The following is a 23,632-nucleotide window of genomic DNA, read 5'->3' as shown; positions in this document are numbered from 1 at the left end:
GAGTTCTAAAGGGGTTTGTGGAGCACAGGGATCCTGAACAGAGCTCGAGTTAATCACTCCTGGTTATGCTTTAACACTATTGTTGCCTCTGGGCGAGCTAAAAATGAATCTAAATCTGCTTGAGAAAGGTCAGAAGAGAAGAAACCCTGGAGAGCAGCCCAGTGCTGTGGAACAGAGCAGGAACAGCACTGGGCAGTCAGGACACTTGGAATTCCCCACCAGGGAAGCGTTTCTGCACTGGGTTCACCTCGGTCACCAGGCTCCAGCACTGTCCCCACCCGAGGTGACACTCACCTTTCCTCCTCCAGCTCCTGCTGGTGCTTCCTCAGCAGCTCTTCCTGGAGCTCCTCCTTCTCCAGGGCGTGCACCTCCGCCAGCCTCTTCAGCTGCTGCTGGAAGCCACGTTCCAGCTCCCCCTTCTCCTCCTGCAGCGCCTGCACCACAACTCTCATCTTCTCCTCCACCCAGACACTGTTTTGGATCAGCTCCTCACGTTCCTGCCTGAACTTCTCACTCGCCTGCTCCAGTCTGGCCCTGACATCCTCCTCATGCTCCTGCCTCAGCCGTTCCTGCAGATTGGCTTTCTCCTCATCGAAATGCATCTGTAAATTGTTTTTCTCCTCGTTGTATTTACAGTCCAGCTTCTCCTGCTGCCCCCTGAACGCTGCTGCCTCTCCCTGCAGCTCTGCTATTTGATTTTTAAGGCCAGTGATCTGCTTTTCCATGACATGCATCTCCTCAGCATACTTCTGCCTCATATCCTCTTGCTCCTTCTCCCAGCGGGCTTTTGTCTCATCCAGCTGCTTTTCATAATGGCTCACCTGCAGAAGGGAAAATGGGATGGATTTGTTCATTTTCCACAGAATATTCCACAGGGATGTTTTCTTCAATATTTCCATCTAGTTTTGTATATTCGTTCTACTGAATATTTTGGTTTACATTTCAGCAACTTATATTTATTTCTCTGGAAAGAATGCATAAGTGCTCAGCTTTATTTCTTACTGGGAACATAGAATCCCAAATTGATTTGGGTGGGAAGGGACCTTAAAGACCATCTCATTCCAACACTTACTGTGTCTTCAAGCTCCTGTTTGAGGTGATGCAGATCCCTGTGGTGCTGCTCCTTCATCTGCTCAATGGCCATTTCTGCCTCTATGCTCATATTTAATGGGTTGCAGTCTTCTGAACCGAGTCCTTTAGAAATAGTAATCAAGTAATAATTTATATAAATATAAAAGCATTAATTATACGATACATAGACAGATATAATTCTCAAAAGAATTATTTCATCAGTTCAAATTCGTTGAGCAGCTCTCAAACTCCCATCACAAACACAGCCAAGTAACTGCAAACTTCCACTTCAGCTTTAAATTTGGTCCAGCAGCCACAGTCCAAATTAACATTAAACACCAAATTGGAGGTGGTGACCAAGTCTCACTGGGAAGGTTTTCATGGAACGACCTCTAATATGTTATAAACAGCATCTCAGTCCTACAGGAGGGATTTCTTTACCTTGGTCAGGCTCAATCCCGCTGTGGCCGTGACTCTTCATGTCAATGTCAAACTCCTCTGACAGGGAATTTTTCAGGGCAGGCCTGAGCACTTTGCCTTGGGCACGGTGCTCCTGCAGCTCTGAGTGCAGCTCATCAATCTGGTCCTGCAGCTCCTGACAGAGAGGGCAACAAAAAAAGCTGAGTGAAAAGGAGCCAAGGCTGCTGAGCACTGACCCAGCCCCACCACAGGACATTCAGGTGGGAATTACAGCACAGAAAAACTTGCCAAAAACCCATAGTGCCACAGTCTAACAAGGAGGGGAACGGCTTCCCACTGCCAGAGGGCAGGGCTGGATGGGATATTGGGAAGAAATTCCTGGCTCTGAGGGTGGGGAGGCCCTGGAACAGAATTCCCAGAGAAGCTGTGGCTGCCCCTGGATGTCCAGGTTGGACACTGGGGCTTGGAGCACCCTGGGATGGTAGAAGGTGTCCCTGCCATGGCAAGAGGTGGAACAAGATGGTTTTTAAGGTCCCTTTCAATCTAAACCATTCTGGGAGATTCTCTGATGATTCTACAATACCAGACTCTCAAAGGTGAAGGTTTAACAGGAGCTCCAGGGAGCTTTCTCTTTATTCCCTCTTCCTGTGACCTTTTATTAAAAAGCAGCTTTAGTAACATTTCCAAACAGTTGGGAAATGCCTCCTCAAACACCATCCACTTGAAAAATCAAATCAGAAGCAAAAGATCAAAATAGGAAAGAGATCCCCTCATTACTGTATTTACCATCTGGTCCTTCCTCCTGCCTGCCAGAGGAACATCCCCAGGGTTTGTGCCAAGAGCTGTGCACTCCACTCCAGGAACAGCAGTTATTGAGGAAAACAACTCCCTCAATGTGCAAACACAGAATCCTGAAAGGCCCAGGAAGTGAACCTTGAGTACTGATTTACATCTGCCATCCTCAAAAGGAGAAAAATCAGCTGCATATCGAGAAGTATTGACAATTTTTGCTTTCAAACTGCAGCTTCCTAAGAGAGCTGCTGTGCTGTTCCCAATCCAACAGCAAAGGCAGCCCTTTATTGAATAGAAATGATCCTGAAGAACAGATCATATAATTACAAAATTGTCTGTGTTGGAAGGGATTCCCAAGATCATCCCATTCCACCTCCTGTCATGGCAGGGACACCTTCCACTATCCCAGGTTGCTCCAAGCCCCATCCAACCCAGCCAGGGACACTTCCAGGGATCCAGGGGCAACCACAGCTGCTCTGGGCAACAGATGAGCAGATATCAGAAAGCAGATGTGCAAATATAAAACCTGCAGGCTCACCCTAAAGTCCTTTAAGCACACAAGATGGAAGAGAAAGCAAACTTTCTATTCTAAGGTTTATTAAAAAAAAAAAAAAATCTGGTCTGAATGCCAGCAAAATGTGGATGTATCTTATTTCTCCTCTAAGTTCCTGCAACTCTGAATTCACAGGGCTCAGCCAGAGGGTTCTGTGGAAAAGCTTTCCAGCCTGCCTTGTGCCTCTGTTGGAATGTGGCACTTGGGGCATGCTTAGTGCTGGGGGAATGGCTGGATTCAATCTCAGAGGGATTTTCCAACCTAAATGGTTCTGTGATGTTCCTGGTGGACACAGGAGCCAGGTCTCAGCCCCACTTACCCTGCACTGCTGCTCGTACTCGCTCCTCATCTGGGCCAGCCTCTCCTCCTGCAGGAAAAACTCTGCACTGGTGGGATCCAGGTCACCAAACTGGAACACAGGAATGGAATGCCCAGTTATCCACCCACCCTGCAGCCCTGCTCAGGACAGCATGGCTGCCATTCCAAGCAGTCCTGCAGCCTGCACTCCCCTCTCTCCACTCTGGATTTTTATTTTAAATAAAAAAAGTCCGCTTTCCTCCTAGCAGGGAATGAGTATCTTCCCCAAAAAACCTGTCTGCCATCTAGCACAGCTCTTCATGCTCATTTTGATTCCAGATCACAGCTTTCTACTTTAGCATATGCACATCTCAGTGTGGTAAATAATGCCAAGTTTAAGAAGGCTGGAAATCCCAATATTTGAACCTTAGGCTATGGCTGCACAGACTTAAACATCTTTGGAGAAGCTGATATTCTGAAAGTTTAAATGTAATACAGCCATTAACAGCTGTTCACCTCGATTTTCACCTATTTCCATCAGTGATGCCATGTAAAACCTCACTCCCCCTGCATCATCTTTTCCCTGGAAAGGACCTGCAATTTGGGCCCATCCAAAAAAAAAAATCCCTGGAGATCTGCAGGATGATTGCTTCATTCTAAGGCTCCCTGCTTTAATTAGAATAAAATTACAGTTAAGGTGGAATATCTGTATTTTCCTTAGCTGGGAGTCAGTCACCAAGGCAGGCTGTGCCTGGATAATCTGGATAGAGACCCCAAGAGCCTCTGGCTATCAGTTAAACTGGCAGCTAGAATGTAGCAACTCAGAAGTGATTTAATTCTGAAATCCCACTGGGAAAAGGGGGATTTACCTTCTCAGCCAGGACATTTTCCAGGTTCCTCTGCAGTTTGCTTGCCAGACTTTCACACTCGGCCAGTTTTTCTCCCGTTTCCAAGAGCTCATTTTCCAGGCGGCTGTTTTCCTGGACCAAACAAAAAACCCACAGCAGATCAGCACTTGGAAGAGGAAAAAAATCAGGTGTTAACTCATCAAAATAAGGGTAACTCCCAATCAAGCCAAAGCATGACATATTCCAAGCTTCAGCTGATGACAGGAATTATGAATCCATTCACACATAACCCACTCCTGCCACAGCAAGAGTGAACACTGGATTTTGATAAATTATCAAAAGGCTTACCAGCAAGTTTGCTTTGGATGGTCTGTTTGTTTTTAAAAGAGGATTTTAAACTCGATCAAGATGTTTTATCTCCTGGCTTGACAGCTCATCTGAGAGCTGTGCACACACACACACACACTCTGCATGTGATGGCAGCAGAGGTTTGAACTGGAGGTTAGGAATCCATGAACAACCCATCGAGGTGCCCCAAGCACCAATTCTCATGGACACCCCTCTCTATCTTGCTGCTTCAATGACTTTTGGCTAAGTCATAGCTCAACACAGCCCAGAACTCATCCTTTCAACATGGACTGCAGAGTCACTGCCCTTCCCAGAGTATTCCTGGCTTTTTGGGGGAAATCCTGCCTATGCTTAGTCCCTGTTACCTTCAGGGCCAGGGCCAGGCGGTCTCTGATGTAGTTCTCATCCGTTTTCAGCTTTTCAATCTCCTGCTCCAGCTCCAGCCTCTGTTTGTTGGCCTGCTGCAGGATCTGCTCCCGCTCTCTGCGCAGCTCGTTCTTCAGGGCACCGACTCGCTCCTTGTACTCCTCATCCAGCTTCCTGCAGGGGACAGGGGTTTGTTAGAGGAACAGGGTGACAAACTGTCAGAATCTGAGGTATTGATGATTCCCAGATTGTAAAAGTCTCTGTCTGTCAGCCCCGCTGCCAAAGCAGAAGCCATAATTGGTCTGTGCTGTTTCAAGGTTGTTTATTCTGTTTATCTCTACCATGTTCTGCTGCCCTGCCGCAGCTCTGTCCTGCAGGGCAGCGTGTGGGGCTCTGCCCTCAGTGGGATGGTACAAACATTAAATACCACAAACTACCTGTGCTGGATTTACAATAACGTGCCAATATCTGTCACCTACGTTGGACAGTGTGTCCCCAGCCTAAACCAACAGAAAAATGCCAACACCACAGTGAAACATGGAGGGCATGAAGAAGGAGAAAAAGGACAAGGCACACCCAATTTCCTCCATCTTGTCCCCTTTGGACCCCTAATCTAGAATCCTAAAATTTTACTTTTGCACCCATGCCACACTTAATTATTATTCATATCAAACACTCAGAGCTTGTAATTCATCCTGTAAGACTGAAAACTCTTTTCCATGGACAGAGATCACAGCCAGTGTCTCTGGGGGCTCTGTCCAGGGGGGTTCCTGACCCCTGCCAGGGTCCCAGACCTGCCAGGGCAGCCAGAGGGAAGCTCTGGATTCCCACAACAAGCACTGCTGGGGTGAAGCTGGGTGGTCACCATGTCCCAGGAGGAGGGATGGGTGGCCCAGATGCCCACCTGAGGTTGTACTCGTTGCGGCGCTCGATGGCGGCGTGGTGATCGTCCACTTCGGAGGCCATCAGGGATTTCAGCTTCTCCGCCTTTTCCAGGTCTGAGCGCAGCTTCTCCTTCTCCCTGGCCACCTGGTCAAACCTCTCCCTGGGCAGAGCAGAGCAGAGCCAGCCTGGATTAGGGGTCAGCCCTCACTGCTCCCCCAAAAAGGGGATTTGAAACGTCAGAGAAGAAGCTTGGAAAGATCTCCAAGGGTCTCATCAACTGGATTTAGTCACTGGATTTGAACCTTTACCCAAACAGCTCTGGACATGTCTTGGTGTCCCCACAGATCCTGAGACCTCAACACCTGAGATCCTCAGCTGTGGTCCAGCCCCCACAGTTCAAATCCTGAAATGGTTTGGGTTGGAAGGGACCTTCAAAACCCTCTTATTCCAGACTCTGCCATGGCAGGGACACCTTCCACTGTCCCAGGCTGCTCCAAGCCCCATCCAACCTGGCCCTGGGCACTGCCAGGGATCCAGGGGCAGCCACAGCTTCTCTGGGCACCCTGTGCCAGGGCTTCCCCACCCTCACAGCCAGGAACTCCTTCCCAATCTCCCACCCATCCCTGCCCTCTGGCAGTGGGAGCCATTCCCTGTGTCCTGTCCCTCCATCCCTTGTCCCCAGTCCCTCTCCAGCTCTCCTGGAGCCCCTTCAGGCCCTGCAAGGGGCCCTGAGCTCTCCCTGGAGCCTCCTTTTTCAATAGAGAAACCTGCACAAAGTCAAACTGTGTTGACTTTCAAAGGAAAACCAGGAGGATTTACAGTGGGTTTGTACCTCACCTCCACATTTACCACATGGCAGAACCTCTGCAATGCCCCAGATCAGTTTTGACTGAAGGTACTGAAGCTCCACCAGCTTCTGCCCTGAGCTGTGCCTTCCTTGGCCATCAATGACCACTGTGGACAGCAGTGACCACTCCCAGACTGGCAACAGCCTGCTGCTTCCCTTTTTTATTTTTCAGCTACATTTTTCTGCAATCCATGGAGGTTTGAATGTTTTTCCCAGGCAAAAGAAGACAGCTGGAAGTTTCTGAGCACTCCCAATAGAGAACTGAGCCTTCCAGAGCCACCCAGTGCCCCTCAGCTGCTCCCTCAGCCCCTGCTTGGCCAAGCAAAGCAGGAAGCAGCACATCCACATCCACATCCAGCCATCCCTGAGACTCACATCAAGTGCCTGATCTCTGCTTTGAAGCTGGCCAGGGCTGCCTGGTGGACCCCGTTCTTGGTGATGAGGAGCTCGTTCTCCAGCGCCAGCGTCAGCTCTGTCAGGTTCACCTTCCCATCCAAGCTGAAATCCAGAGCCTGTGGAAACAACGAGGCCTTGGAGCAGGGTGAGCTTCCTGCAGGAGCCTGGAGCCATTTGTGCAGGGATTGACAGCCCAGAACGAGCAGGCTCAGAAGAGATCTTTGCTGGCTAATTAATCTGTCACAGATGCCCCGAGGGCAATAAACCAGACATCTCTGCCACCTCCCTACAACAGAGCTGCTGGGGACATGGGAAGTGTCCTGCCTGTGCTGCAAGACCAGCAGGAAATTAAGCCCAGGACTGATGAATTGCACTAATTCCCTGCAGGATCTAACAAGACCTGGCTTTGCACGGATCAGCTGCTGCGAGGAGGTGGTTGGGGATGTCTGTGTCAAACAAAAGCAGATCTTGCAACACAGAAACAGCCCTGCAGGAAGGGTTTGAGGGTGAGGATCTCACCTCTTAGAAAACAAGTTATCATCACCAGCTGCTTGGAATTTTGTAAAATCCCAGAGTGGTTTGGGTTGGAAGAGACATTAAAGGTCATCCAGTCCCACCCCCTGCCATGGGCAGGGACATCTTCCACTATCCCAGGCTGCTCCAAGCATTGAAGAAAGGCCTTTTCTTTCCCTGGAAGTGCTCAAAACCCATATGGATGTGGGTAGGGTTTAGTGGTGAACAAGGACTAAGTTGACAGCTGGACTTTTCCAACCTAACCCTGCAGGAACACAAAGCAAAGCACTTGTGGTGGGGCTGAAGCACTGCAGACACTGGAGAAACCACCCCAGTGACACCAGCACAGAGCAATTTCCCAGTGGAAAGCAACAAAGTGAAGGTGGACACACAAATCTGGTGAAGGTGGTGCCACCTTCTCAACCAGTGCGAGGTGATGGGTGGGTTTTAAATCCTGAGCCATGGCAGAGGTTACTCCAGCCTGGCTGTTCTCTACCCACATGGATATTCAAAAGCCAGGAGAATCACACTCATTATTGTTGGGAATTATTGGGAATCCAGTGATGGTCACATGAAATTATCTTCTCCCACCCACAGCTTCTAACGAGATGGACAGGGATGGATTTATTCAGGTACCTGATTTCATCCCCATCACCCTTTTACTCTAATGGAACACTGAGGACTGGGCAGGGTTTCAAGTGCTGTCCTCCACCTCAGCACAAGCAATAATTCAGGTCACCCCAGTGCTGAGAGGTTTGTAGGTGCAGCTATTTAGAGAGGAAAAGGAATTAAATTGCTTCCTAACAAATATAGGTGACCTCTTCAAGCTGTGCTGGAAATCAGAGTGTATTTTTATCATTAGCTGCTTGTTCTCTGGGATGCACCATAAAGGAAATGATTGGAAATTTCCCAGAACTCTTGTCACTAGCACTGGGAATTTTTATAGAATTACAGAATGGTTTGGGCTGGAACAGATCTTAATGATCATCCAGTTCCACTCCCTGCCATGTGCAGAGACACCTTCCACTAGTCCAGGCTGCTCCAAGCCCTGTCCAACTTGGCCTTGAACACTTCCAGGGATGGACAAGCCACAGCTTCTCTGTGGGAAGTTTTAAAAGGGGAGAAACCAGAGACAAAGAAAACCACCAAAAACTCAGCGTCCAACACAGGGAGAAAAAAACGCACATAACTGAGGGTGAGATGCAGCTGGGGGTTACCTTCAGGATCTCCTGGCTGTTCTCTATGCCCTCCTGGTGCCAGCAGTCCAGGACCCCCTCCACGCAGCCGTAGCCCATGCCATCATCCAGGCTGGAGAAGAGGGAGAAGCCGACGGTGCTGGGCATGGCCGAGGGGGTGGTCGTGCGTCTGCCGCTCTCGTCGAAGGACTGGGAGAGAGGATGAGGAGGATGAGGGCAAAGGCAGTGCCCACAGGGGTTTAGCAGCAGAATTTCCCTAGCACTGCTCCAGAGATTAAGGATTAAGCTCTGTTTTTCCTCGCTGCCAAGCAAAACCCGGCGGGAGCTGACCTCACCGGGGCACAAGCAGGCGCTCGGGATTTAAAATAAATCCCACGAGGAGCAGTTTTTCATTGCTCCAGAAGGGTTTTCCACTGTTCATTTTTGGGTTTGGAATGTCACTTTTCCTAAAACAGCTGCAGGGAGCACTTGTAGAGTGGTTTGGGTAGAGTCCTCAGCCTCCAGGCAAAGCCAGGGAGCAGATTTCAAACTTTCTCAGAAAAAAGCTAAAAGTTGGAGTAGAGATGTGGGACCTGCATGTTCCCAGCCTATCCCAGGCAGTGCATCCCCCTGCACCCAGTTTATACTGAATGCCCCATCCTGGAAGTGCTCCAGGCCAGGCTGGACAGACCTTGGAGCACCCTGGGATAGTGGAAGGTGCCCTTGCCCATGGCAGGGGGGCTGAAATGAGCTTTAAGGTCCCTTCCAAAACAAACCACCTTGGAATTCTACAAGGCTCTACCATTTACACACTGCACTCCACAGGTTGCCAGAGCCCTCTCCAAGCCCCAAAACTTTGAAGGGGGCCATGTCCCTTTTCCCATGAAGGTATTCTCTGTTTTATCTCCTACAACAGAGCTTTTTCTGAGCAAGAATTTGAAATTTTGGAGCAGGGTATGCAGCAGCTCACTGCCACCACCTCCTGCCTCAAGCTGCCCCTGCAGGGACAGACAGTGAGGAAGAGGAGGAGACAGGCTGGGTGGGAATTGTTCAGGAATTCTCCTGCTCCTTTTACCCCAGGATTCACCTCTCACTTTCTCACCTGCATGGAGAGGTGTCGTTTCAGCTGCCGGTATGGAGTAGATGCTGAAGGCGTGAGAGATTTCCCATTTCTAAACAGGCCATAAAAGAAGTCCTCTATGCTCATGGTCCCATCTTGTCCCAGGTTATGGAGCACCTCTTCAAGCACCTGCAAGGAGACAGAAATCACATAAAAGGCCAAAAAAATCTGGCACAGAGCAAACATCCTATTCCCAAGGCTCCAAAAAGAGCAAAGAGCTACCTGCTACATCAGCCTGACACATTTCCATATTCTCCATGTGGAAAACTGCAGGAACAATACACCATTATAAAAAAGCTCCTGGTCATTTTGGAGCTGCTGTTCAATGAAGCAGCAGGAAAAAAAAACACCTCATTTCATTCTGCTCCTGAGACAGTGTGACCTCAGGAATTCAGCTTGAGGTACTGAGACAGATGCCAAACCCTGAGCAGCTTGAAGTGACCAGGCAAAAAAAAAAAACAAACCCTAAGACACTGCAAGGTTATCATAAATCTGTTTGATGCTTCAGGGCATGCTGTTTTCTCGAAAGTAGGACTGGAGATGTGCAGATTAGTCCCTCACTATTTCTTTGTCTACAGTTTATCTTTTCCATTGCCTTAAAACCCTGAAAACATTTCACTGGGAATGCTGCAAAGGAATACCTGCTCAGGAACTTGTTTTATGGAGGAAATTAATACAAGCCATGTTATCTTAAGATGCAAAAAATCTGACTTTTTAAATAAAACTAAATCCTAATTTGACAAGAGCCTTTTTTTGTCATTAAAGATTTCATTTTCTCGTGGGCTCTTGCTGCAGGACAGAAACACCCACAGGCCTTCACAAAGTCAAAAGTAACCACCTATGAATATTTTACCTATATTTACTGTCTAGCTAGAAAGTTCCTAGGATTAAGGAGACATGCTTGGAATCCAAGCCATGCTTTTACATTCCACATCCCTCTGTGGCTGCGTGAGGAGACACGCACACCACGGCTCAGGCTGGCAGCTGCCTTCTCCTAGAGCAGCCTGATGGTTTGGGACCAAAAACCTCGCTGGAAAACCAACAGCTGGAGCTGGAAACTCCTTTCCAAGCAGCCACTTGTGCTTGTGGTGAATCCCAGGAGGGATTTTGGGGGCCCACACTAAAGCCCAGCCAGGGGCAGTGGTGGGACGGGTCCCCCCGTGGTCGCTCACCTCCCCGGCCGCCGCGTGCAGCCCGTACTGCTCACAGATGGAAACCAGCTTCTTCCTGTTCAGGTGGCCATCCCTGGTGATGCCCAGGTGCTCACAGACCTCCTGAAGCTTCTCCTCGATCCAGTCTGGGCTGGGGGAGGCGCCGGGGGAGGCGTTCAGGTCGTCCGGGTTCCAGAAGCGCAGCTGCCCTGGAATGGGGGAGATTGCTCCGGTGGCTGCAGCCAGGACCAGAAGATCTGGGGGTTCTGCACCCCACAGGGGACCTGCTGCTGCTCTGCAGAACCCAAGGGATCATTTGTCTGGGTTGAGCCCACTCTGGATTTTAGGATGTGGACACTGGTCCCAGCAGTATCAGGCTCTGGCAGAAGGTTCTTCCCCACCAGGGGAAGGAGCCTCGTGTCCACAGAACCATGGAATTGTTGAGGTTGGGAAAAAAACCTCCAAGACCATCGAGTCCAACTGTTCCCTGGCCAGCTGGAACAGTTAGACTCAATGGTCATTAGGTCCCCAGGTGCCACATGCACACAGCTTTTCATCCCTCCAGGGATGGGGACTCCCAGTGCCTGACCAGCTGCAGACTGACCAGCAGCTGGATTGTGGCCAGGAGGATCTTTGGGAATGTGGATGAGTCTGATGGCCAGCAGGGGAAGAGCAGCAGAGCTTCCTCAGCTGCTGGAACAGATGGGAAAGGGACCCCTCCCTTGCCTGGGCTGCTATGGGATCAAGGGAGGTGCAAGGCCACCTCCTGGGGCTGGAAAAGCAGATTTAGGAGAAAAAAGGTGGCCTCTTTGGATGGGGTTAGAGAGCAGCTGAAATATGGAAGAGAAAGATGTAATTAAAAGGAAGATTTTGGTGATGAAGATAGTAAAACACTGGCACAGGTTGTCCAGAGAAATTTCCCATCCCTGGAAGTGTCCAAGGCCTGGTTGGGCAGGACTTGGATAACCTGGGATAGTGGAAGGTGTCCCTGCCCATGGCAGGGGATGGAATTGCTTTAAGGTCCCTTCCAAACCATTCCATTTTATAATTCTGTGACAATTAAGGAACATTTAATGACTGGTCCCTGCTGACATCTAGTGCCCACCACACTCCACTACAGCCAGAGCCCCCCGGGGCAGGAGTGGGGACCAGGACAGAGGTCAGGGACCCACAGCAGGACAAGGAGGGCAGAGGGGGTATGGCACAAAATGCACCCTGCCTCAGCTTTCATCCCCAGCTGCACCTCCCTGAGCTCTGCCCCAGCCAGGCTGGATGCTCCACACACCCAGAGCCCCTCTCCACGTGCTGCTCTGATCCCTCTTGAAAGCTGCAGTGAGAATAAGCACAGCCAGGTGCTGCTCTCTGCTCTTACCCTCAGCCTCGTACTCCTCCTCGCTGCCGCGCGTCTTCCAGTGCTGGGGAGAAAACAAAAGGTTCCCCAGTTATTGCTTGCAGGACATCCCCTGAATGAAAGATCAGCATCCAAGGAGCTGCAGGGCTCCAACAGCGCTGCCAGGCTTTCATCTCCCTGGCAATCCAGGGCTCTTTGATCCTGCCTTGTCCTGGCACGTGCGGAGAGCCCACGGAGATGCCCCAAGCCCACCAAGGAGCCAGCAGAGGGGACAGATCAGAGCCTGGCAGGGTGTGGGGAGCCAGGGAGAGGTGTGCCCTCTGAGCAAACCACGCTGCTTTTCTTTGAGGGATTGATGGCTGAGGTTATCCTTTTCTTCCAGCACTTTATTTTCCCCCACGCTCAGCCAAGCCAAATTCAAACCTCCTGCACTAAATGCAGCCCTGTATCAGGAGAGAGCTTTGCTGTCAACAAGCCTCTCACTGAGCTTAACAAAGGGGAAAAACACCCACTCCCTGGTGGTCTTAAACCACCCTGCTCCCTCTGGCATCATCCCATCAGCTCAGGCAGCACCAGGAGCAAAAGTACAACATTTAAGGTGATTTCCTCATGTACTACACGTTGGCTCATCCCTGCCACCCTTGTAGCAGCCCAGGGTATTTATAACTTCTGGTTTAGCAGTGGCAGATGTTGCTCCTGCAGTGGTACAAGTGGATAGTTCTGCCTGCACGTGACTGATGGATTTGGAGTCAAAGTCACCCAGGACACAAAGAGGCTCTAAATCATCACAGAAAAGTTCAGGGCTTCTCATTCAGATTACAGCTAAAAGCCATTAATCTACAACGTTGCCATGGAAACTGAATTAAGTCACTGGACTGTTTTTAGCTCTGCTGCTGTTCCCGTTTCAGCTGCAGGACCAGGCAAGGGCCCTTCGCTGCCTCAGCATCCCAGTGCCCCATGAGGGACAAAAAGCAGGAGCTGAGGCAACAGGTGCCATTTTAAATCATTAAATCCCATCCCTGGAAGTTTTTTACAAAGAGAATAGCAGAGCCCTGGCACAGGGTGCCCAGAGAAGCTGTGGCTGTCCCTGGATCCCTGGAAGTGCCCAAGGCCAGGCTGGACAGGGCTTGGAGCAGCCTGGGATGGTGGACGGTGTCCCTGCCCATGGAGGGGGGTGGAACTGGATGGGCTTTAAGGCTCCTTCCAACCCAAACCATTCTGGGACTCTGTGATAAACTGCCATCTGAAAATGCAGAAAACTCTGCACAGAGAGAGGGTTGGCTTGGGTGCCAGAGCTGTCACCCTGCAGCCACCCATCCTCATCCTGGGGACAGCTGGGACACTGAGGGGAGCCTGGCAGCGACGCTCAGAAGGCAGATCCTCCGTGTCCAAGTCTTTCTGCACAAGCAACATGTACACTTTTACACAGAATCAGATTAATTGAGCACCAGACCCGCCCCAATTCAACCATCTCCAGCAAAACCACAAAGCTGCTGCTGTCCCATCCCTGCAAGTGTTCAAAGCCAGGCTGGACAGGGCTTGGAGCAGCCTGGGATGCTGGAAGGTGTCCCTGCTGTGGCAGGGGATGGGATGAGCTTTAAGCTCCCCTTCCAACCCAAACCACTCTGGGATTCTACAAAACCACAACCAACAACCCACAGAGGCCAAACAAAGCCGGGGGGCTCTGGGTTGGCACCCCCTGAAACGACCCCGGGGCGCTGGTGTGGCCTCCCCTCCCTCCGGGGTCCCTTTGTGCGCTGGGGCTGGGGGTCAGCCACCTCTGGGAGGGGACAAAGAGGGGCTGGGGCGGGTGGGACACCCCATGTCAGCACTCATTGTCCCCCAGCCCCGGCAGGGCTCCAGCTGGCCCCGGGTCAGATGCCAGGAATGCGTTATCCCGGCCGGGCGCGTGCGGGGAGCAGATGGCTCCAAACTCTGAATGCTGCACAGCATCTGCAGCCTGGGCCGGGTGCTGGGCCCGGGATGGGGCTGCAGCCACCTCTCTCTCCCCCCCTGCCATCTGCTCCAGCCAGCCAGACCTTTGTTCTCCCCCGGAATATATTGCTAATTAACATGATGATCAGCAGCGCATGCCACGAGGTGAGCCCGAGCCCCGCTGCTGATGGATTTTGTTCTTCCCAGATCCACACAGCAGCTCCCTGGGCTGAGCAGCCTGAGCAGAAACCCTCCAAAAAAAAGCTGTCAAATCCCCACACTTTGCTCCAAAGCACCAGCCACAGCAGTAAAACACTTTTTCTGGGAGCAGGCACTATCCTGAGCTGGTAATCACAAATCCTGGATTTCCAGGACAGGCCCACTTTGGGAGTCTCACCCTGAGAGAAAAGCAGGAGATTCAACTCCTGGAATGTTCTGCTTCAATGCCAGAACGTGCTGGAAACAATTCAGAAACACACAGAGCATGGGAGCAAGTGGCACTGAAGGGACAGAACTGGGATGTGCCAGCAGATTCAAAATCCTCAAAGTCAGGGCTTGGAGCAACCTGGACTAGTGGAAATTGTCCCTGCCCATGGTAGAAGGTTGGAATGAGATGGGCTTTAGGGTCCTTTCCAACTCAAACCATCCTGGGATTCCATGAACCTGCAAGCAGGAGGGACCTGTCCCACAGCAGAGCCAGCAGCTGGGGAGGGGAGGTGGTGGATGGATGCTCAGGGAGGTTTGGAAGTCAGCACAGACAGCACCCACAAGGACAGAGGGACCCTCAGGATGCCACCAGCACCCCCCACTCACAGCAGGGTTAATGCCAAATCCAGCTACTCATTCCCTAATCCAACAGCACCTGAAAAACCCCCTGGGGATGGAGGTCAGGGAGCCTCCCTGGGCAGCCTTCCAGCCTTTTCCCCTCGTGTTTACCAGGGCAGGGAGGGAGGGAAGGAAACCTCTCAGACACAGCCTGAGCCCTTTTAATTGGCACTGCTTGGGAGCAAGCACCAATTAAGCCATCCTGCCCCAGTTCTCAGGCCAGGGACAGGCTTGCAGAACGCCAGCAGCGTGTTTGTACACACAACAGCAGAGAACAGGGCAAAAGCTGCTCCCTGGGCCAAATCCCAAGGAATTAATGCACCAGGAGCCTCCAACACCCCCCTGGGACCCCCCAACACCTTCCAGCAAGTCATTTCCATGCATACCAAGAGGATCTGCTTTGGAGACAGCAATGCTGATAAAAGTAGGGATTTCACAAGTTCAACCTGTTTTTTGCCCCACTTGCAAAGGAATTAACCATCCCACCAGCCCAAAAGGTGCAACAAGCGTTCCCAGCAGGAGACTGAGCCAGCCCCCACGGCACAGCTGGGTTAATTAAGTGACCTTGTTAATGGACTACCCTTTTACACCTCTGTGACAGCCAAAACCAAGGGGTAAGATCAGAGTAGCCTCTTCCACCAAGGACATCACTTCCCTGGGGAGTGTGGGCGGATTAACATCGATTCCAAGGTCAGGGCAGCCCATGTGGCCAACACCAGGAGATGGATGAGCATCCCTGAGGTGTGAGCAAAGGTCACCAGGAGCAGGGAAAAGCAGCTGGGAGTGGTGGAAAAGCTTTGCTTTGAGGTGCTGCTCTGGGGTTTTGTTATCATTTTTAAGATCAGCTGCATAGGAATAACACTGAAACCACGGGAATTGGGAACTCCTTCCTTGCTATCTCACACAGGGTTGGGTGTCCCCCTACAACAGCAGCTGCAGAGGCTCCAAGTGAAGCCACGAGACAGGGGAGGGAGTTTTTCCACTGGGAAAATGCTCCTGAATCAACAATACTTGGCACAGCAGGGCAGGCTGGAAGCAGCCCAGCTCCAGGGAAATGCTGTCACACAGCACCAATTCCAACCACTCGGCTCCTTTGGCTTTCCTGTCTGGGGAAGCAAAAGGAGATTCTGGGATTGAAAGAGAGCCACAAATCTGGAGCACAAAACCAGGAATGGGGATTTTTTTGGAGCAATTGGATGCCACTGTCCCAAAGCAGCTGCTGGCTGTGGGGCTCTGCTGTTCACCATCCCTTCTGCTGGAGCCACGGGCGGATTTTGGCAGCTGCACTAATGGATGTGGACGTGCTCCTTTCTGCTCCCAGCCCACACCTCGTTAGCTGAGGCAGCTCAGCCCTTGCTTAATTGCTGGCCCACACTCCAGCCAGGAGCCAGCAGTGCCAGGAGCACATCACCCCCTCCTTCCCCGCTTCCCACGGCACACGGAGCAAGGGAGCCACGCCTGGCATGGCTGATTCCCAAGGAGAATGGCCACTACAGGCATTAGGACATCCCAACCCCCTTTGGGTGTGGGCAGCAGCCACATCCACAGGTGACAAGGCCACCCCAACACCCATCCTAAGGACAGGCAAGGAGAGCAGCCGATGCCTTTACTGGGAATGCTCCAAGCACATCCCAACCCCTCTGGATATGAGGAGCAACGATGCCCAGAGGTGATGCCCAGAGGTGCCAAGGCCAGCCCAGCACCCAGCCCTCCCTGCTGACCTCCTGGCTGGCAGCAATGTGTGCAGGATGTGCCTCCTCGCTCAGGGGCTCGATGACCGTCACCTCGGCAAAGTCCTCCACCGACTCCTGGAACTCCGGCAGGGAACGGCGCCCGTAGCGTTTGCCACCTTTGATGTACTTGGGCTGTGCTTCTGGGGAGGAATCTGGGGAATCCAAGCACAAAACACATCAGGAAAGTGATTTCTGAGCTGCCTCTGGGCTGGTTTGTTCGTTCAGCAGGATTTTGAGCACCCACTTGCCGCCACCGTTCCTGGTGGGCAAATGCCAATGGCAGCTCCATGTCTGGATCTCCACTGCCCTCACCCAGGCTTTGGGTCTGATGGTTAGAATTGCTGCTGCTCCCTGCCAAAAAAAGCTGCCACAAAGTAGAAACTTCCTCTTCCTCACCCTTCCCCAATTCCCAGATCAAGTTAACAGGACTGGGGGGGGAAAAAACCCCTCCACCTTGCATGGAAAGTCCATCAGGCCTCTCCTCCTCGCACTCATCTCCATTAGCAGCCCCAGGCAGGTTTAATTAGGGACAGAGTTGCACTGAGGCAGCTCAAGTCTCCAGATCCTGCAGACACCTGGGCGGCCGCCGCTGCTTTCTGTGGGTTTGAATTTCAGCTCCATTAAAAATGCCCAAACGAGCGGCAGAGCAGAAAAAAACTGGGCAAGTTTGGAGTCTCTGGAGGCCGACAGGAGCAGCTGATGGTGGGGCAGGTCCCAGCCTGTGCTGAGCAGCCAAAGCCAACTGCAAGATCTAAATAACCCTTTGGAGTCATCATCTAATTACAGGGGCTCCACATTCCCCGGCTCCAGCTTCCCCCAGCCAGCTCCTGCCTTTGGGGACTGAATTATCCGGGAGCACTGGCAGGCGAGGATCAAAACAAAAAAAAAATAAATCAGCACGTTTTGGGCTGTTTTCAGTGAGAATCCTCCGACGTCTGGAGCAGGGGGCAAATTAAACCAGGACCAAATTAACCAGGGATTCAATTAGGGGAAGGCTCCGTGCCACGCTTTGTTTCACTGTTTGCTAACCTGACTGCTGAAACCCCCCAGGACTCCATCATCTTTTATTTTCCGCCACTCGCGGTGGCGAGAGCAGCAGCTTTTGAAAATTTTATTTGCAGAGGGCTCTGATATAAAAGAAATGCAAGAGTGCAATACTAATAAGGCACAGGGAAGCTGTTCCACCACTGACAAAGGAAACACAGAAAGCAGCGGGTCTCCAAACCCCCTCACCCAAATGCCTCCTCGGATAATATTCCTTTAGATATGGAAGAAAAGGCTTCAAGCTTGTTAGAGGGGAAAAAAAAAAAAAAAATTCCACAACTTAGCTATGCAATGAATTATAAAATACACAGGCTGAGGAGTGCTTTGATTCCTGCAGCCCCGCTCTCCATCCAGCCTCGGCGCAGCTCTAGGGAACAAACCCGGCGCCCGTGTTTGAACAAGGCCATTTTAACAAGATTTGCTGCAGCTGGGACTCAGCACATGAAAGTTGGGCGATGGAGTGCACCGATAGAAAAATCAGGAGGAGCCAGGCTGATTAAGGAAGAGCCCCAGAACAAAAGCAAACCTTATCACTCCTATTAAAGCCCGCCCGGTGGTGAACAATCTCCATCCAGCAGCTCTCTCTGAAATGCTAATATTCGTGGCTACTCATTCACCCTGTTATTTTCTCCCTCCCACACAAGAGAGGGCTGGGGGCTTTGTTTTTCTTCAGAAATCATTTTTATTATTCCTAAGACAGAGCCGTACCTCCGTCTGTCTTTGGAGAGATGGAGGAGGGGGAAGAAGCTGGAATTAAGCAATAGTGAAGCTACAGCTGAATTTCCTTCTGGATTCCCTGAAGAATCCTGTTTCCATCCCTGCCATGCTGACTGTGTTTCCCCACTGCTGCAGCTGGAAATTCAGTGGTTTAGTGGAAGTGTTCCTGCACTGGAATGAGATGATTTTCAATGTCCTTTCCAAGCCAAGCTGCTCTGTGGCTCTCAGAAACACAAGTGCCATCACAAGTGCCCCCTGCAAGCACAGCAAAGGGGACACCAGGAGCATCTCCCCACTTCTGTGCTTTCAGCATTTGCAGGCTGGCAGCTGATTCCTCTCCTCTCTGTGCTCTGAGCACCACGGGTGAGCTTGTTTGCCTCTTGTAATTAAAAAACTGTGCAGCTCAAGAACATCCCCAGGAGGGAAAAGTGACCCTCCACAGCTTGAGGAGAACAAAGTTTGCTCCAACTTCCAAACCAGCTGCGCCTGAGCCCAGCTGCTGAGGGGATCCCAGCTCAGGCACCCCAAAATCCCATTTCCAGAGCCAGGGTGCTTTTGTTAGCACTGGGTTCCAGCTCTTCCCTTATCACATCCTGCAGTCCCATCCCTGGAAGCACAAATCCATCTCCTTTCCAGCCCCATCACCTCTCAACCAGGAGGACACAGACACCTCCCACACCTGCAGCATCCTCTAAGCCTCTCCATCTCCTGCTTTCCCAACCCAAACCCCAGCAGAGCACCTGGTGCCTTTGATGTTCCCACCATTCCCAATATTTAGGGAATACTGAGCACACACAGAACTAAAAAGCAGCCATCCATGGTTCCTGAGTGCAGGAAATTCACTGCTGAGCTGAACAGCTTCTCACTCCCAGCCAACACTGAGGAGGAAGGGTTAGAGAATCATTAAGGGTGGAAAAGACCTCCAAGGTCATCAAGACCAACCTTAGAGCTGCTCAAGCCCCTTGTCCTTTCAGAGGAGCTCCAAGGAGGTGCCAAAATCAAACCTCTCACTGGAGCAGATGCCCATGAGCCAGCCCTGTGTGCTGTTTATCCCCAAAAATGCCAAATATCCCCCTGAACAGAGCAGGGGAGGCCCTGCTACCCACTCCTCCCACCAAGAGCAGGGTGAGATGCTGCTGCTCAGACCCTCACTATGGTGTGGCTGACAAATCACCAGGAAAGAAGGACAAAGAGAAAAATAAATATGTTGAGCCCTCCCTATTTCCTACAGCCCTTGGCAAAGCGTGGGCTCAGTGAAACCCACTCCAGAGCTGGTGCCTAATTAGCCACTGGGGTCTGATCTGCCCCCCTGCACTGCCCCCAGCCTGGGGGCAAGAGGAGGAGGCTGAGAGGAGAAGCCTCTCACCTTCCTGCCCACTGCCCAGAGGCTTTGTGGCCCTCCAAGTACCCCCTGAAATGAATCAACCCCCCCTAAATCTGCATTTCACGAGACCTCCCTGATTTAAGCGCCGTGGACAGGAACCATCAATTCCCTCTCTCACTGCCCCCATCCATCCCAGCAGTGAAACCTCTCCATGGCTGGAGATTTACACTTGATTTTCTGCCTTTCTGCACCAGATAAGTCATTTCAAAATCCTGCTCTGCCCTCAGATGGGGAGGAAGGGGGGGCTCCCCTTCCCTGGGCCAGGCATCAAAGCCCTGCAGCGCAGACAAAAGGGGGTTTAGAGCAGGAGCACCCTCATCCCACAGCCCAGCCTTCAGAGGTAAAATTAATTTCTCTGCTGCTTAAGATCTGGGAGGGAGGGATGCTCCAACTGCTGGGCAAAGCACAAGGCAGGCAGGATCTGCTAAATCCTAATCCCCTGAGGCACCAGGTATGTCTGAACTCCTCCAAGTCCTATTTCATAATTCAGGCTCAGCAGTGGAGGAAGAGCGGAGTCGTGGCAGGGTCACCATAATCCAAAACCAATGGGTTTTGACCCAAAAATTCTCTGTGGCAGCAGCCACCCCTCTCTGGGCTGTGACACTGGTTTTATCCCAGTGTTGCAGCCACCTGAACAACCTTTCCCCCATGGATGAGGCCCTTCCCAAGGGCATCACCCCCTCCAGCCCCTCCTCTTAGAGGGCACTTCTGCTGTCTCCAGAAGGAGAAGGAAAAAATGGGGAAGGAAAAAACCCCAAAACCCTCGTGACTGTGGGGATGATGGCGTCAAACTGCTCTTTAATTTCTCCTGGGTGTTCCTGTAATCCTGCACTCCACTCCATAATCCCTCCCTAGCCCAGCTTCCACGCACTTTTTATTTGCTATAATGGGGAGGAAAAAAAGCCTGGTTTTTTTTTTCTTCCCTAATCACCTACACAACTGCTTTTATTTTTTTTCTTTTCCCCAGCCTTTAAATCTATTTTATTGTCCCCTCACTGCTGCAGTGACCTGTGGACAAAGAGCAGCAGTGGCATCAGCACCCAGCCCGGTCCCACGGATCTCAAGAGCTAAAATAGTGATTATTTTAAACCACATCTTCTGCTTTTCCTGGAATCTCCCCAGCCTTCTTCCCAGCAGAGCCAGGCTTTGCTGATGCTCTGGTTCACAGCTGGGTCTGTGTCCCCACACTGACCCCCTGGAGGGGACAGAGCTGATCCCAGCAGCTCTGGAGCTCTGCCTGCCTCTCTTTCCAGGGCTGCTTCCCCTGCAGCACCATCCTCCCTGCCAGCCTGGCCTTTGCAAAGGGAATTCAGCCTCTTTGCCAAGCCAAGAAAAATAATATATAAATATATCAGCTGCTCTCTGCAAGCCTCAGTGCTTCTCCCACCTGCCACTTCCCCCCGAAATGAGGAAACCCCCGTGGCTGCTTCTGCAGAACTGCAGCACTGCTGGTTCCTTGTCCCCAGCCCCTGTGACCCCAGAGCCCTGCCACAGAATCAGTTTGGGTGGAAATCCATCTCCTGCCATGGCTGGGACATCTTCCACCATCCCAGGTGGCTCCAAGCCCTGTCCAGCCTGGCCTTGGGCACTGCCAGGGATCCAGGGGTAGCCACAGCAAATCTGGGGAACCTCCCAGCCAGGAATTCCTTCCCAATATCCCACCCATCCCTTCCCTCTGGCAGTTCAAATCCTGTCACCCCAGCCCCTTGTGGATAATCCCTTTCTTTTGGGTCCCTTCAGGTACTGGAAAAGGCTGTAAGGTGTCCCCAAAGCTTCTCCAGTCTAAAAAAAAACCCCAAGTTTCTGAGCTTTTCCTCACAGCAGAGGGGCTGCATCCCTCTGTGTCCTCATGTCCTTCCTGTCACCCTCATTGTGCCCACTCCTCCTCCCTGAGCTGACAGCACCCTTGGGGACAAGGACGTGCCATCCCCTTGGCTGTGTCACCCAGACACCACAAAGCCCCCAGTGCTCCCCACTGACCCTCCCACCACCCAAATCCCTGGAGAAAACCACCACAGCCACTTCCTTCCACAGCAAACTCCCCAGATGTTCCAAACAGCCTTAAAAAAATCTCTGCTTCTCCCCCCCCCCTCCAATCCCCCCCAAATTAAATTTTCATTTAAATGATACGATTTAGAGCTCTTAACTCAATTTTTTCCCTAGCCTGGGGCAGGCTGGAACACCAGCATTTCCACACTCCCTGACAGTCTGACACCAACAGCACAAAGCAGCTTGTTCCCCAAATCTCCAGTTTGATCTAAATTAAAAGAAGCAAAGACTGTGGCTTTAACCAACCTGTCAAAATGCATTAAAAATAAAATGCCTCCCAGGCCTGCCTGGCTCTGGCTCCCTACCTGTACCCCACACCCTTTGATTTCCTGCCATTCCAACCCCACTCTGACAGGAGAGTCCCCAAGGAGGGCTCTCCAGCTTCACTTGTCATTTCCCCTGTGATAACCCCAAATTTAGCTGTTTCTGGAAGATTTATTTACATTTCAATCAAGCTGGAGCTTCTCAGCCATATGATACCCCAATAAATGCAGAGTGCTGGATTAGTTCTGCCTCGCTGGGGTTGATTCCTGCTCTGTGCCAGCTCCTTCCCAAGGGGATGGAAGAGATGCTCCCCCCTGAGCACCCACTGACCTGCACTTGCAAATTCCATTAAGGAATGCTGGCTACAAGAGCTGCCACCACCCCTCTCGAAGCATTAAAGAGCTTTGCAAATGAGAGGTGGAAAATAAAAATAATCCATCAATCACACCTCTCCAACCCTGTGGTTTTTGCATCCTATTGAAAGGGGAAAGTTGTCATTTTGCTGGCAGGCTGCTCTCTCCAGAGTGGGATGCTCCAGCTGAGGAGAGGAAACCTGGAAAATTCTCTCTCTCCTTTTGCTAAGCTGTTTTCTCCTTGGGGGATTTGGCTCCCCTGCTGCTCCAGGGACAGGATTAGGGATTTACATACAGGTGTGGCACCAGCTGGAGCTGCAGGGCTCAGCCCTCAGCACCACCCCACAGCTCCCAGGCCCTGGTGCAGGGGGGAAAACGTTGAAGCTGAAACCATAATTCCTGCCAAGGAAAGCCTAAAAATGCCCCATTTTCAAGGCACACTGAAACAAAGCAAGGAAAACACTGAGGACTCACAGCAGAGCCCCTGGAAGTGTCCAAGGACAGGTTGGATGGGACCTGGAGCAGCCTGGGATGGTGGAAGGTGTCCCTGCCCATGGTAGGGGGTGGAACTCATCTCTTCCCACCCAAACCATCCTGGAATCTTCAATCCTGGAGCTTCACTTGTTCAGGAACACCTCTGGAGCAGCCTGAGTGTTTTCTGGGAGAAACCCAGAGGAGCTTCCTACACCCCACCCATCTCAGACACAAGGAAACAGAACAAACTCAAAAAAAAAAAAACCAACATTAAACCAACACCAGCCCCAGCTGGGAAAAACACCCAGCAGCAGCAGAAAATCAGCATTTATCTGCCTGGCCATAACTCCTAAAGCATCCCTGGCCACCAGGAGTGGTGTGGGATGAGGAGAGCTGAGCCATGAGCCATCTGAGCATCTGGAGGGTGGTGCAGTGTTGGGAAGGGTAGATAAATATGATTAAGAACCACAACTGCCCGGGCCTCTCTGGGCACCCAGATCATGGGAATGGCATAGAAATACCCAAAGGCTCTGAAAACATCTGTGTACAAAGTTCCACAACAAAGCTCAGCTCCCTTTTTGTAAAGAATCCATTTCTCACCCTTCATCGAAACTAGTAATAAAGTAGCATCTTTTATTTTTATAAATAAAGAATTAAAATATAAATTTAAATATTAAAAAATTAATATAAATAATAAAAAATTAAATAATTTTATTTTTCT

The 23,632-nt window shown here is 51.2% G+C and overlaps 1 protein-coding gene across 8 annotated transcripts in view; it reads right to left on the bottom strand.

Annotated features, from left to right (window-relative positions):
- Positions 1 to 23,632, bottom strand: part of NIN (ninein) — a 62,856-nt gene that overhangs the window by 24,540 nt on the left and 14,684 nt on the right. For all 8 annotated transcript variants that reach the window (XM_072930595.1, XM_030275284.4, XM_072930601.1 and 5 more), the window contains exons 4-16: positions 16,615 to 16,778; positions 12,155 to 12,197; positions 10,804 to 10,991; positions 9,614 to 9,760; positions 8,554 to 8,721; positions 6,803 to 6,939; positions 5,600 to 5,740; positions 4,695 to 4,869; positions 4,003 to 4,113; positions 3,156 to 3,245; positions 1,513 to 1,666; positions 1,073 to 1,194; positions 295 to 821 (exon numbers count right to left, since the gene is read on the bottom strand). In XM_072930595.1, coding sequence (XP_072786696.1) covers positions 295 to 821; positions 1,073 to 1,194; positions 1,513 to 1,666; positions 3,156 to 3,245; positions 4,003 to 4,113; positions 4,695 to 4,869; positions 5,600 to 5,740; positions 6,803 to 6,939; positions 8,554 to 8,721; positions 9,614 to 9,760; positions 10,804 to 10,991; positions 12,155 to 12,197; positions 16,615 to 16,778 — 2,167 coding nt within the window. The remainder of the gene's footprint in view (positions 1 to 294; positions 822 to 1,072; positions 1,195 to 1,512; positions 1,667 to 3,155; positions 3,246 to 4,002; positions 4,114 to 4,694; positions 4,870 to 5,599; positions 5,741 to 6,802; positions 6,940 to 8,553; positions 8,722 to 9,613; positions 9,761 to 10,803; positions 10,992 to 12,154; positions 12,198 to 16,614; positions 16,779 to 23,632) is intronic.

Source organism: Taeniopygia guttata, chromosome 5, assembly GCF_048771995.1.
Source record: "Taeniopygia guttata chromosome 5, bTaeGut7.mat, whole genome shotgun sequence".
NCBI lineage: Eukaryota > Metazoa > Chordata > Aves > Passeriformes > Estrildidae > Taeniopygia > Taeniopygia guttata.
This window is presented reverse-complemented; position numbering and strand designations above follow the sequence as displayed.